Genomic DNA, 12,389 nt, shown 5'->3' with positions numbered 1-12,389 from the left:
AGCCCAGCCTGGACTGTTTTGAGTATCTTGCAAAGAACAACATTACTCGAGGTATGTATGGTCTGTATTAATCGCTCAAAAGAGACAACCTTTAGGGGTTGGTGAGAGAACAAGGCAGAGCAACAGCCAAAAATTGGTGAACCTCAAATTTGGACGTTGGAACGCGTCAACGGCGCAAACTGAACTACCACCATTTGAAAGTCAACCCGCCTAATTGCACTTACTTACTTAGGAGGAGTTAGTTCTATTCCCTTCAGTGAACTGATTTGGTTTGGATTAGACTATCTGTAACGGGCCAACAACCATGCGCTTTGATACGGACGGGATCCTCCACTTGCTGTTCGCTGCCTGCCTTGGCCCGTCGACCCCAGAATAATCCTGCGACAACAACGGCAATAGTTAGTATACAGGATGGTAGAAAGGCTGAGATTGAGCCTCCTACGGGCATGCCACATGAGCCATTTCCAGACCAACGCACTTATTCTTTGACTTGTTATTCTGGTAACAAGGGGACTATACATGCCGTTGCTGTTGCTGTAAGTTCAGTATCCTATCTTCGTCCAAGATAGTCTACTACCAAACCTCAAGTCTATCACAGAATCGATTGCAACTCACTCCGAGCTAAGGTGCCTCGGAACCAATACAACACCGATGCTATCCCGGATGAGCCCACACTCATTCCCGCCCCCTCTTCTTCATTTCGGTATACTTCTATGTATTGGGCAGTTGCCCAGAGAAATCTGAATCCGCGCCAAAGAATGCCTGTATAGGCTTCCTGAATAGGCCAAGTAGGCCGATAATAGTGCGCGGGCATGCAGTTCCCCCTCTCCCCCAACCCAGTTAGCTTGGCCGCGGACCTGACCAGTTACCAAACTTCCAAGACAGCCAACAAGGGGGGGGGGGGTAAGGATGGAGGAGAATCCCGAGGCAATCTGGAGTCGGTTCCGAATGACGATGCAACAGAACCGAAAAGGGAAGACAGAAAAGGAGGAGAACAAAGGGCGGGCTGACATCATTCGGCTGAGCGGGATGGAACTATTCCCGGTGAACGTAGAGATTAAGTCGGAAGAGAGGATATCACAGTAACAGTATTCAGTAGATGATAGTCCCGTACTGGTAGACAGTCATGCCAGTATGGCTGTCACTGGCTGAATATCCTCCTAATCTGTCCGAAAGGGTTCACCAATCCGGGCTCAATGCTATTGGTTCCGCTTGCAGGCAGTCGCAGCAAAACAACCTTTGAGAAGTGTAAGAATGCATGACGCCATGAGTGGATCTGCCAGAACCAAACATGGTCCGGCCCAAAACCGGCTTCTCTGGATCGCCTCTAGCTGTGGGGGGTGCGCAACTAGTGTCTATCGCTGCTGTCGCGCATGAAGCACGAGAAAAAAATAAAGCATGAGGGATAATCAGTGCTGGTTCGTAACGGCCATTGGGACATGCGTGTCACCAAAAACCGAATTGGCGTCTACCACCGAACTTTGGGTCCAGGAGGCACGGCACAGCCTTTCACTCCCCACTGCATCGGACCTTTCGATCGGAAAGTACTTTGGAGAATGGAGGGGAACAATAGGAGGGGAGAGGGAGAAGGTGAGCTGGACAAAAAGGTATAAAAAGGTCCTTGTCTTCCATTCTCAACCCTCTCTTTCATCACTATTCCATCATCATTCCTATCTACTTCAAGCCACAGTCACTTGTCTGGGACTTCACGCTCCACTCACTATCAATACTTCCTTGAAATCATCTACTTCCACACATTTCACCATGTCTGCCGATCTGAAGCCCCTCCGCATCGTCATGGCCTGCGATGAGGCCGGCCAGCCCTACAAGGAGACCCTGAAGGCTGCTCTTGAGAAGAACCCTCTGGTTGAGTCCATCCAAGATGTGGGCGTCAACTCCACCTCCGACAAGACTGCTTACCCTCACCCGGCTGTCGCTGGTGCCAAACTCATCAAGGAGGGCAAGGCAGACCGTGGTCTCTTCATCTGCGGTACTGGTCTCGGTGTCGCTATCTCCGCCAACAAGGTGCCCGGCATTCGCGCCGTGACAGCACACGACTCCTTCTCCGTCGAGCGCTCCATCCTTAGCAACGACGCCCAGGTGCTCTGCTTTGGCCAGCGCGTTATTGGCATTGAGCTTGCGAAGAAGCTCGCCAACGAGTGGGTGACCTACCGCTTCGACCCCAAGAGTGCCTCCGCCGCCAAGGTGCAGGCCATCTCCGACTACGAGAAGGAACTCGCCGGTACTGCTTAAGATTGGATCGTTCTGTCAGTCAGTCAACCCAGTCAAATCCAGTACTACGATGTTCCTTGTCCGTGCGGCATGACATGAACACCAGCCACACCGAAGTGGCAGCGGCAGCGCCATAATCTCCGGCGTGTTACTATAAACTATAGCTTCCTTTCACCACTTTTTTTTTTGAGCGAAGCGATCTGGTACGGCTGGATCCGGGCCTTTCCCTTCTAATATCCGACGAGTCAACGATACCACGAGTGTACGGAATGATTTGGCCGGCCAATCTTTCATTAGAGCAGTAGGTAGAGAATATACTACAAATTGCTCCAAATGTCTTCTATTTTGTATAATGTTGTGAATATCGTCAAGATTCATTGTAGTCAATCAAGTAACTTCACCACCAATCCAGTATGGCAATTGCTAACTCTCTCCCCAACATTTGCTGCCCACTCACAACTGCTGACTCATCTGGATTCTGCGGGGATCGATCACCTTCGATTGCTCAACCCACGTCGTTTTCCACTGCACAGGAACAGGCATAAAATCGAACATTCAATTGATAAGAATGGAGAACCCAACGTGCCGTCCCGACACCAGGGCTGTGTGGATCACGACTGAAAGCTCACCCGAGCTCATCAATTTCATTCCTGACTGAACCTCCCACAAGGATCTCAGGTCCCAAGAGGGGTAGCTGAACAGCAGTACTGCTTATCCGGATACTTATACTGGTGGATTGACCAGGATCTCCATGCTCTCACAGCATCAATCCTCCATTGCTACTATCATCAATCATCCCACTGCATTGAAATCCACTCCACATCCACTATCCGCTAGACAGAACGGATAGAATCCCTAGCACATCCAGTCACCATCTACTTCCCTCAACAACAGTGGAGATCACTGCGCAGCCCCACACATCCGACATCCGAAGCGCTGTTTCTTCGTTCGTTCCTTCGTTCGAGCTTTTCCAGCTGACAAAACACAAATCGTCACGGAAACAAAAAAAAGGGGAGAGTCCCGTTGTCATTTACAGCACAAATCAGTGGGCGCACACAACACATCAGCGCACACCACACCACACCTTACATCATAGAAAACATGGCACTCGAACTAAAAGAAAAGGGCAACCAGCTCTTCAAAGAAGGCGATTACAATGGCGCCGAGGAGATGTATTCACAAGCGTGAGCACATATATCCCACTTACCCCGCTCCAAGCCCCCAACGCCAATAAATCTAAAGACTCCTGCTAAAAACCAATGAATATCTACAACAAATAGAATCCTCAAGAATCCCAAAGAACCCACCTTCTTCTCCAACCGCGCCCTGACCCGCATCCGACTCGAAAACTGGGCCGGAGTCGAGCACGACGCCCGCGCCGCCATCGATCTCTACGGCGCCAAATCCCCCACCAGTTTAAAATCCTCCTGGTACCTGGCTCAAGCGCTGTTGGGCCTGCAACGGCCTCAGGAAGCATATGACGTAGCCATTGAGGCGTATAAGGCGAGTCTGGCGGCGAAGAACATCCAGACGGAGAATTTGTCGCGGACGGTGTTGCGCGCTAAGCAGGCGATTTGGGCGGCCAAGGAGACGGCGCGGATAAGGGAGTTGGATGAGACGTTGGCGAGTGTGGAGGGGCTGATTGAGGCGGAGGTGGAGAGGGGAGTGTCGGAGTTGAAGGCGCGGTTGGAGAAGGGGGAGATTGGGGATATTGGGTTTAGGGAGGATGAGAGGGAGATTAGAGAGGATGCTGAACGGAAGGTGCAGAGGGTGAGGGAGGTGTTTGGGATTGCGTCGGAGGGGAAGGTGGCTGAGAGGGTCAGTTCTGAAGTTCCTAATGCGAGTTGCTGGTGGGTTGTGCTAATGATATGGTGTAGGTTGTGCCTGATTATCTGGTGGATGGAATTACGTTTGAGATTATGCACGATCCTGTTATTACACCTTCTGGGACCAGCTTTGACCGGGTCGGCATCACCAAGTACGTGGAGCAGGCCAAGGTTGATCCTATTACGCGGGTGCCGATGACAGTGAACGATCTTCGGCCGAATTATGCGCTGAAGGCAGCGTGTGAGGAATTCCTGGATAAGAATGGGTGGGCGGTGGATTGGTGATTGATTGCGCAAATAGTATGATTAGCATGGCGTTGGTAGTAGACTACTTGATACCATTTAAAGGGCATATGCTTGTATACTATGTTTTAGAGTAATACAGTGTATACTAGTTATTCCATATTTCATTTAACAGATGATGAATTACTGTACGTGTTTGTGTATGCGTAGTCTTCCTAGTTGAAAGGTCACCTTTCATATATCCATATTGACTGCCAGTCTTCGTCTGTTCCAAGCCTAACATGCTGTGTCAACGCCAGACAGGCAGTAGTCACTATTATTTGTACCTCTTCCTTGAATTTCTCATAACTACTAGTACTCGAGGTTGTCACACCCACATAACAAATTACTTTGGTATTGATACTGATAAATACTTATGTCTCTCACGAACAACGCAAGATATTAAGCGCCCCACCAATCAAAAGGAAACACCCCGTAATCAAGACCTGCGCTTTACCATCCTGCTGTGCACTGATACTCCTTGCTGTGTCTATTGCTTCTGCTTCTTCAATGGTGTCCCTAGTCGAGATTGAACTCGTGCCTTGAGGAACGGTAGCTTTCCATTTTTCAAGCGAACAAAGATAGCACGCTGAGATCTGGGAGGGTGGTGGGGATTATATATCTTTCATTATATTATATCTTTAGTTTGTGAGAAACAATGTAGGGAAGTGATTATGATCCTCACCTCTATTCATCTTTTCAATTTGAAATTTGTCTGCTCCCGTTCAACGTAAGTAGTGAAGATAACATGATCTAGTAGTGCGTCTTGCTCAACAAGAGATCCTGCTAGGCATTCTAGAAGAGCTAGGCCGTCTCGGTCTTTCGAGAAGTGGCTAAATATCAGGATTCGGTGTCTGTAGTTTACTTAGATTGGTTGATCGGTTACTTTCAATACTTCGTAAGGGATAGGGAATATATACTGACCTTTGCTCCGCAGACCTCTTGGTAATATCTGAGTACCACTCCGCCGTTTTCTCAAGACTAAGTGTGTTATGTGCGCCGTCTACGAACCATTGTGATTGTCCGTCTGGGTCATCGATGATCTCGAATCTTCCGATTAGGGTGATATTTCTCATAGCGGTAGGTATGTCCTCTGGCTTGATTACATGATAGGGTGCTTTTGCCTTCAAGAACGTCCTGGCTAGTTCGATAGCTAGGGAATAATTTAGTCGCTGGACGGGACTACCCAATACACTACTGTCAGTAGGGAGATTAGGGTTCAGCGGGACGATAGTCAATGAAGTATGCTTCTCCGCGGCACGAGCGTGCAATACCTCAGACGGACTATCGTCCTGCGGAACAGATAATGCAGGTGCACCGGGTTTGAATATTACCGATTTATGCCATGCAATGGATTCGACTGTAGGGCCGAGCTGGTCAAGGTGGTCCAGTCGTAGGGAAGTGATGCCTGTGACCACGGGGTTCTGGATGACGTTCGTAGCGTCGAATTCGCCACCCTGGTGGACTTCGATAATTACAGCGTCGACGTTCTCTCGGATGAAGGTGTGGAAAGCGAGCAGGGCGAGAAATTGCAGGTAGCGAGGTGGCTGCTGTGTTGTGTCTGCGTTTGGGATGTTGGTATTCAAAAGCGTATCCCAGACTTCGAAGAATTATTTTGTGAATAGGTTCTCAGTGATGGGGTTGTTGTTAATTTGGATTCTTTCTCGGATGCATTGTATATGAGGTGATGTGTAGAGACCGATTTTTACTGGGGAAGCCGGTTCTCAGCCCATGTGCATGGAGAATAGAGCAGGTGAACTCGCATGTGCTGCCTTTGCCTTTTGTTCCGGTGATGTGGATTATGTTTAGGCCAGATATATCGGTGTCCTGTATCTATTAAGTAAACCCATTCTCTCTGAGACAAGTAGAGAATCTACCGAATGTCCGAGAGTCTGTAGCCACTCTCTCATTCCATATAGACATGGAATACCTCGCACAGTTGTAGTGAGATTTGTTGGGCTTTTCTCTGTCTGTAGAGAATAATTCGCCTTTGGTCGGGCGCGACATCTGCGCGTTTCCAGGAGACTGAGGGCATCCTGCTGCGAAATTAGAAGCAGTAAATGAATTCAAGATGGCAAACAGCATACCTCGTAAGTACGAGTTATTTGGTCCTTGGAATCGACAGCCAACATTGGAATGTACTTTTCTCAATCATTGGGGCTGTTCTTTGACTATGTCGAGCGTATGTCCGAGTTCGCTGTTTCATGAAGTCATCCATAAACAGCTGGGGGTTATCGAGAGTGACGTTGCATCCAGACAAGGCGAGTCCGCGGAGGTATTTAGTGAGCTTTGTCCGGAACTTCACAAGGACATCTAGATAATGATTAGTGAAATATCAAGCATTGAATCAAGGATCTCTTATTTAGTCCGCAGAGCAACTGGCATAATGCTCCATTACTCCTGGTGATCTGGCTGGAGTGCATCGAGAGATACCGTTCCACCACGAAGACGAACATAAGAATGACAGAACAAAGACAAGAGATGCTGTATGGGGCTAGAAATTCTGCTATAAATCGACTAAATCAATCATGACAGCAAGAAAGACCCTCAATGCTAAGCTCTATAGCTGATATGCACCAAAGCTCCCATCCATAACATATCCAGAAACCCTGGCACTCAACAGTTGAGCCAACAACATCCCTTCAAGTAACCACCAAAACCAAATTAACAAATCAGACAATAACCACATAAAAACAAAATCCCATACTATTGCAATGATCAGCAAATAGTCAAATAACACTCAGTGGTATAAGTCAATAACTAAGTAAGTAGTCACCTGAGAAAGTAATCTAACCAATAACCCGCCGAGTACAGCTCCCCCACCAAATCAACAAATCCCCCCACTTTCCCTCAACTCACTCATTCTTCTTCCCCTCTTCATCCGCCATATTTACCTACTAGCCCTCCAACCCCAACTACCAACTTCCTCCAAACCAAACTCCATCAACTCCTCCCCTTCAAAACAAACCCACACAGCCAAAATGTCCGTCCCCAACTTCTCCGCCGCCCTCGACGCCTCCATCAAGAAGGAGAAGTTCACCCCCGAGGTCCAGGCCGCCGCTGCCAAGGTCGACAGCTCCGCCTTCTTCGCCGCCATCGAGACCGTCCTTGGTGGTGATGACACCGCCACCGTTGAGGGCGAGCTGGCTGTTGCCCTGAAGAACGCTTTCGAGTTTGCTGTTGCTGTCGTCAAGATGCTGAACTCGGAGCCTGGTAACGAGGATAAGTTGGCGGTGAGTATTCCCTCCGACCCCTTCCCCCCTCCCAATCTATGGATCGAAATCTTTTGATGAAGGGGAATGAATTTGTGCATGATGAGGTCGAGAAGGCATATGCTAATGTTTTTTGTCTGTGGATAGCTCTACAAGTACTTCAAGCGCGCCAACAACCAGACTCCTGCTTCTCCTGGCATGTTCGATATCCAGGTATGGATCTACTTCTCTTTTCTCTCCTTCCCACTGTCCAAGTGTGAGACTAATATATCTGGTATGATGGTATAGGGCAAGTACAAGTACAACGCATGGAAGGAAATCAAGGACATCAGCGAGGCCAAGGCCCAGGCCGAGTACATCAAGCAGGTTGACACTCTGATTGGAACGATTGGAACGAGGGAGTAGATTATTATAATAAACCTACAAGATCATATACTATGAAAGGGGTATCATGTGGTGGATGCATTGTCTATTAGCAAGATGAGATGAGTTATGAGCTACTTACTACTCAACTAACTTACTGGCTATTGAGCTGCTTGCATAGTCATTGTTGATTCATGAGATCTAATTATTGGTATGGGTGGTATATGGATAACGATGAGGATAGTATGGGGTTAACTCTCCCACGTCTGTCCCAGCCAGTCCGGCTCGCTATGACTAGCCGTAGCGCACCAGGGTATATCCGTCTCGCTGTACTTCGTCAACGGTAGGTCGTAGGGCATTCGAAAGCCAACTGTGGTTGTAGTAGCAACTTCCTTTCCATCTGCATTTGCAGCCGCACCTGCAGCCGCAACCGCATCTGCATCAGGCACATCTTTTCGGAAGCAAGGCACCATCATACTCCTCCCTTCAGCTCCGGCGACTAATTCCGGCCAAACCACAACCCCTATCTCCCAACTACATATTCTTACCTCCCCGTTAGCATTCACCGCCGCTCCCCATGCCTGCGTTGACAAATTCGCCGACGTCACCATCGCCCAATCAATCCGGTCCATCTCCGACGATGAATACCGGATATACGTCTTGATGTGCGGTGCTGCGCGACGACGCCCTGCTTCCCGTTTCACCTTCACCTCGTCCTCTGCAACATCCCCAGCCCAATGGCACAGATACGGCCGCATGTACTGCAGCTGTTTCTGTTGCGCTGCGCTTTGCAGCTTCATGTGAATGGAGCCGCCGGAGCCGTAGCCGTTCAAGGAGCGGCGAATCTCGTCGGGTGTGGGGAACATGATCGAGAATCCGGGTTTGGGGGGATTTAATAATGGGGATAGTGATGTAAAGAAGACGTCTTTAAGCCATTTGTCTGTTTGGCCGAGAGAGGCGACGGAGGATATCTATACCTCGTTAGTAGACTCAATAGGCAGTCCCAGTGATAGAATTCAACCTACCTGAGTTACAATATGCGGTCTATCCTCTGAAGGAGAAACAGGCACCGACCGCAATACATCCCTCAGAGCTAGCCATCCCCACAGCGTCTTCCGATTCGAATCAGTCGACTCCCGGATCTTCTGTTTCGAGGGAACACTAGCGACCAACGCCGCGCGGACAGCGCTGAAGTCGTGTTTCTCTAGCTGCGCGACAAGCGGACCGGTTTTCTTCGGTCCGTATTCTCTTAGATAAGATAGAAGATCACGTTTGAATCGTGTCCCGGGGGTAGCTATACTCTCACTCCCACTGCTATTGGAACATAATGGGAGAAGAGGCGATCGCCACACGGCCTGGCACATATTTGCCCAGTCGCCTGCGATCATGTTTGCTGTGTGGATGACCACTCTGTATTCATTCATTAGCTTCGTTAGACTCATAGGTGGAGAATGAGGATACATACTGAGCCAAATCATCATGTCTCAACAAGATCATCATCTTGGAATGATGCGTCCCGAACGCTTCAGGCATGTAGGCGGTTATTGCCTCGACGTTGGGGTGGCGCGTACATGCTTCCTATTCATATTATTAGCATCGTCTCCAATCTCAGTATCCAAATCATCTAAGTCAATGAAAAGAAAATAATGAAGACTGAAGACATACCTCAATCCTCTGACGATTCGGCGCATCTCTCTTCCACGAACCATGCACAACTTTCACCTTGACGAGCCGTCTCACATCCTCATCAAACTGGCTCATCAAAAAGTCCACGTCGAAGAGGTAGTTGAACTGCCAGCATTCGCGGATCAATGGATCGCCGAGAATGTCGCGCAGGCGGACAGTGTCGGTGTTGTGACCTGAGGAGGCGGGGAGGTCCCGGATGTGAGTTAGTTGAATGGGAGAGGGGATTATATTGTCCTTCTTTGTTTCTGTATCATTCTCCTTTTTCGTGGTCTGCGTGCTGGGTGATGCTGGGTGGGTGGCATTGTGTTGTGGTTGTGGCTGTGGCGGTGTTTTTGGTCCCTTGGAGCGGGAGAGTATTGGGGGTGTTATGGAGCGGTGCAGGGATGCTAGGGGGTGGTTGTTACTCTCATTTCTGCTGCTGTTGGTCCTTTGGGTAGAGTCATTGTCTGCATAGTCTGTGTTGGGGGACAGCTTGGCCCTTTTTGCCGGCCGGTCTGGTTCTTCCATGTTGCGGTTGAGGTGTGGTGAGAAGGTCGTGAGGGAGATGCGGTGGTGGCGGATAGCATACCGGTTACATCTGGATATCGCTAAACATCATACGGAGAATGCTTGCTTCACAACCACGAAATTATTCAGATCTATATATAACTATTACTACACTATTATACACTACACACTTTTACAAGTCTACCACATGAACCGCTGGATCTTTCCCGGTTCCTGGGGCCATTCAAACCCGCAGTACAGGAAGATGTATCCCGTCACTGCGTTGATCACCAAGAACCAATACGTCTCCAGGAACAGCGCCATGTTCGTGGCAACCTTCGCATTCAGCTCCTCAGTTGCATCGCGCGCCCGCTGCCGGTGCACGAGAGGCGTCGGCTGCGGTGGCAGATGCAGCCGCCACATCACCCACGGAATGATAAAGTAGCGCGGCTCGACGAGCGGCGCTGTAATGAGCGACAGCGCCGTGGCCGCCAGCCAGACAAGCACAAAGCTCACCTGCGGCGTGCCCTGATGCTGCTTCTGCCGGTGCGCAATGTGCTCCTGGATCTTGGCGTACGCATCGAACGACATCGGCTCCGGCTTGGGCGACTGCGCGGGCTTCTTTGCTGCCTTCCGACGTTCGGCCTTCTTCTGGCTGGGCTCTTTCTGAGGTACTGGCACTGGCTCCTGCTGAGGGGCTGCTGTCTGCGGGACACGCATCAACTGGGGAGGTGTGGAAATCGTCGAGAATCCAAAGGCGGAGATGACCATCCACGCACAGAGGAAGTACACCACGACAGCAGCATACTTGATAGCAGGGTGAATGCGCAGCAGGATACGGAAGACGTAGAAGACATAGTGACGGTTGTCGGCAAGGGTAAAAGGATGGACGATGGTGTTGAAGTGAACAACAGCCAGCATAACAGGAATAATAACAAGAGCCGTCAACAGCTTAGGAAGGCCCTTTTGCTTCTTCGGGAAGCCAAAGTCGATGAACTTGGGCAGAAGCGACTTCGGGAGAACCAAGTTGACGACCGGCGAGAGGAGGAGAGGCCAAGAGAAGAAGACGAAGTAGGGCCAGATGTAGAGCATCTGGGGCAGATGCAGCCCAGCAGTATGGTACTCCTTGTGTCCTGCAGCTGTCAGCCTAGCACTTAGAACACGACCAGTAGACCTACCGAGAACGACACCATCATTCCAGAGCACGAAGCCACCAAACCCGGCAAGTATGAGCAGGTACGGAATAGCAGAGCTAATCACCGAGCCGAGGTTGTTCAAGGCAACAACCACCAGCGAAATAGACGCCTTGAAGTAGTCTACTCCAGTCAGCAATACCATCAACACACCACAGAGACCATACTAACCTGCAATCGAAGCGTCCGAAACAAAGGGATCATACAGCTCATTCTTCCACCCCGCCCGAGCAATATCCGCGAATCCCGACGCCTCGCATCTCTTAGAAGACAACCTCAACCGCCGGACGACCTGCAGTCCACCCAGGAAGATCGCCACCCAGAAGATGTTCGTCTGTCTGAAGACCAGCGCTACCAACCCCAGCACGACAAAGACCAAAGTCTGAAGCGGGGCAAATCCACCCTCCAACGAGCGTTTCAGGTCCCAGTTATATGCCTCAATGACCACCAGCAGCGCAAGGATATCGGTGTAGTATAGGCCGGAGAAGAAGAACAGCGGCGGGAAGAGGCAGATATTCAGAACAGTATGGCTCAGCCATGCTCCAGAGGGACGAGTGTTGCGCACCCTGCGGAGCCGATCCAACAATGTCTGCAATCGCAACGGTAGAGCTACGGCGGTGGCTGCCACGTTGGTCGCACGCAAAGCTTCCGGGGTAAGCTGTGTGGGGGAACCGCGCAGGAAGAGCGCGATCGCGCACAACACATACGACCAAAGATAGATTCCCGGGGGAGTGGTGATCTTGGGATCCCAATGCGTCCACTTATGAGCCCAGTAGGCCTGAGCCTGGGGGACATGGAAGGCCTCATCCAGATACGGTTCGGAAACGACGGCATTGATCCTCATCATCCAAAAGGGGATCAACAGCAGAACAAAAGGAATGGCGTAGCGGGCGGCCAAAGCCACGCCCGACTTGGGTTGCGCATTCATGTCGGTCAATGCTTAGGCAGGAGGTCAACCATGCTCTCGACAATTGAAGTGTGAAACAGGAGAAGAAGAATAGATCAAATAATATAAAAGACACAAACGGAAATGCAAGCTTGCAATGCAAACCGAACAAACACACCGCATCGGGCAATCGACGCCCATCGCGATTGAATTTGAATGAACA

The 12,389-nt window shown here is 50.1% G+C and overlaps 6 protein-coding genes across 6 annotated transcripts; 3 read left to right on the top strand and 3 right to left on the bottom strand.

Moving 5' to 3' along the window:
• Window positions 1–144: 144 nt before the first annotated feature.
• On the bottom strand, window positions 145–704 carry BO83DRAFT_379012 (uncharacterized protein). Its single transcript, XM_025531401.1, has one exon. The coding sequence runs from the start codon at window positions 446–448 to the stop codon at window positions 254–256; it is 195 nt and encodes a 64-aa protein (XP_025387614.1). The 5' UTR covers window positions 449–704; the 3' UTR covers window positions 145–253.
• Window positions 705–1,764: 1,060 nt separating this feature from the next.
• Window positions 1,765–2,253, top strand: BO83DRAFT_399373 (RpiB/LacA/LacB family sugar-phosphate isomerase; the record flags this gene model as incomplete). The annotated part of the gene is made up of 1 exon (XM_025533316.1): window positions 1,765–2,253. One exon carries the CDS (start codon window positions 1,765–1,767, stop codon window positions 2,251–2,253), a length of 489 nt encoding a protein of 162 aa, XP_025387613.1.
• Window positions 2,254–3,093: 840 nt separating this feature from the next.
• On the top strand, window positions 3,094–4,435 carry BO83DRAFT_46685 (putative U-box domain protein). The gene is made up of 3 exons (XM_025537374.1): window positions 3,094–3,416; window positions 3,513–4,050; window positions 4,110–4,435. Exons 1-3 carry the CDS (start codon window positions 3,334–3,336, stop codon window positions 4,341–4,343), a joined length of 855 nt encoding a protein of 284 aa, XP_025387612.1. The 5' UTR covers window positions 3,094–3,333; the 3' UTR covers window positions 4,344–4,435.
• A 288-nt stretch (window positions 4,436–4,723) lies between these two features.
• Window positions 4,724–6,472, bottom strand: BO83DRAFT_446390 (folylpolyglutamate synthase; the record flags this gene model as incomplete). Its single annotated transcript, XM_025536596.1, has 6 exons — window positions 4,724–4,936; window positions 5,071–5,194; window positions 5,265–5,940; window positions 6,050–6,167; window positions 6,218–6,379; window positions 6,428–6,472. 6 exons carry the CDS (start codon window positions 6,470–6,472, stop codon window positions 4,724–4,726), a joined length of 1,338 nt encoding a protein of 445 aa, XP_025387611.1.
• Window positions 6,473–7,234: 762 nt separating this feature from the next.
• BO83DRAFT_379010 (ACBP-domain-containing protein) lies at window positions 7,235–8,011 on the top strand. Its single transcript, XM_025531400.1, has 3 exons — window positions 7,235–7,573; window positions 7,700–7,765; window positions 7,841–8,011. The coding sequence occupies exons 1-3, from the start codon at window positions 7,322–7,324 to the stop codon at window positions 7,955–7,957; spliced, it is 435 nt and encodes a 144-aa protein (XP_025387610.1). The 5' UTR covers window positions 7,235–7,321; the 3' UTR covers window positions 7,958–8,011.
• Window positions 8,012–8,166: 155 nt separating this feature from the next.
• alg10 (dolichyl-P-Glc:Glc(2)Man(9)GlcNAc(2)-PP-dolichol alpha-1,2- glucosyltransferase) lies at window positions 8,167–12,248 on the bottom strand (the record flags this gene model as incomplete). The annotated part of the gene is made up of 8 exons (XM_025534070.1): window positions 11,452–12,248; window positions 11,266–11,403; window positions 10,293–11,220; window positions 10,251–10,255; window positions 9,581–10,101; window positions 9,381–9,493; window positions 8,941–9,325; window positions 8,167–8,886 (listed from the first exon to the last, which is right to left on the bottom strand). Exons 1-8 carry the CDS (start codon window positions 12,206–12,208, stop codon window positions 8,167–8,169), a joined length of 3,567 nt encoding a protein of 1,188 aa, XP_025387609.1. The 5' UTR covers window positions 12,209–12,248.
• Between the last annotated feature and the right edge of the window lie 141 nt (window positions 12,249–12,389).

This window comes from Aspergillus eucalypticola (assembly GCF_003184535.1).
Source record: "Aspergillus eucalypticola CBS 122712 chromosome Unknown BO83scaffold_14, whole genome shotgun sequence".
NCBI lineage: Eukaryota > Fungi > Ascomycota > Eurotiomycetes > Eurotiales > Aspergillaceae > Aspergillus > Aspergillus eucalypticola.
This window is presented reverse-complemented; position numbering and strand designations above follow the sequence as displayed.

What these genes read in the sequence shown, in the direction of transcription:
- BO83DRAFT_46685 (XM_025537374.1), top strand. Translation starts at nt 3,334, where the DNA reads ATGGCACTCGAACTAAAAGAAAAGGGCAACCAGCTCTTCAAAGAAGGC. An exon ending in GAGGAGATGTATTCACAAGC is followed by an intron (nt 3,417 to 3,512) that starts GTGAGCACATAT and finishes TACAACAAATAG; the next exon opens with AATCCTCAAGAATCCCAAAG. An exon ending in AGGGGAAGGTGGCTGAGAGG is followed by an intron (nt 4,051 to 4,109) that starts GTCAGTTCTGAA and finishes GATATGGTGTAG; the next exon opens with GTTGTGCCTGATTATCTGGT.
- BO83DRAFT_379012 (XM_025531401.1), bottom strand. Translation starts at nt 448, where the DNA reads ATGCCCGTAGGAGGCTCAATCTCAGCCTTTCTACCATCCTGTATACTA.
- BO83DRAFT_379010 (XM_025531400.1), top strand. Translation starts at nt 7,322, where the DNA reads ATGTCCGTCCCCAACTTCTCCGCCGCCCTCGACGCCTCCATCAAGAAG. An exon ending in GTAACGAGGATAAGTTGGCG is followed by an intron (nt 7,574 to 7,699) that starts GTGAGTATTCCC and finishes GTCTGTGGATAG; the next exon opens with CTCTACAAGTACTTCAAGCG. An exon ending in CTGGCATGTTCGATATCCAG is followed by an intron (nt 7,766 to 7,840) that starts GTATGGATCTAC and finishes ATGATGGTATAG; the next exon opens with GGCAAGTACAAGTACAACGC.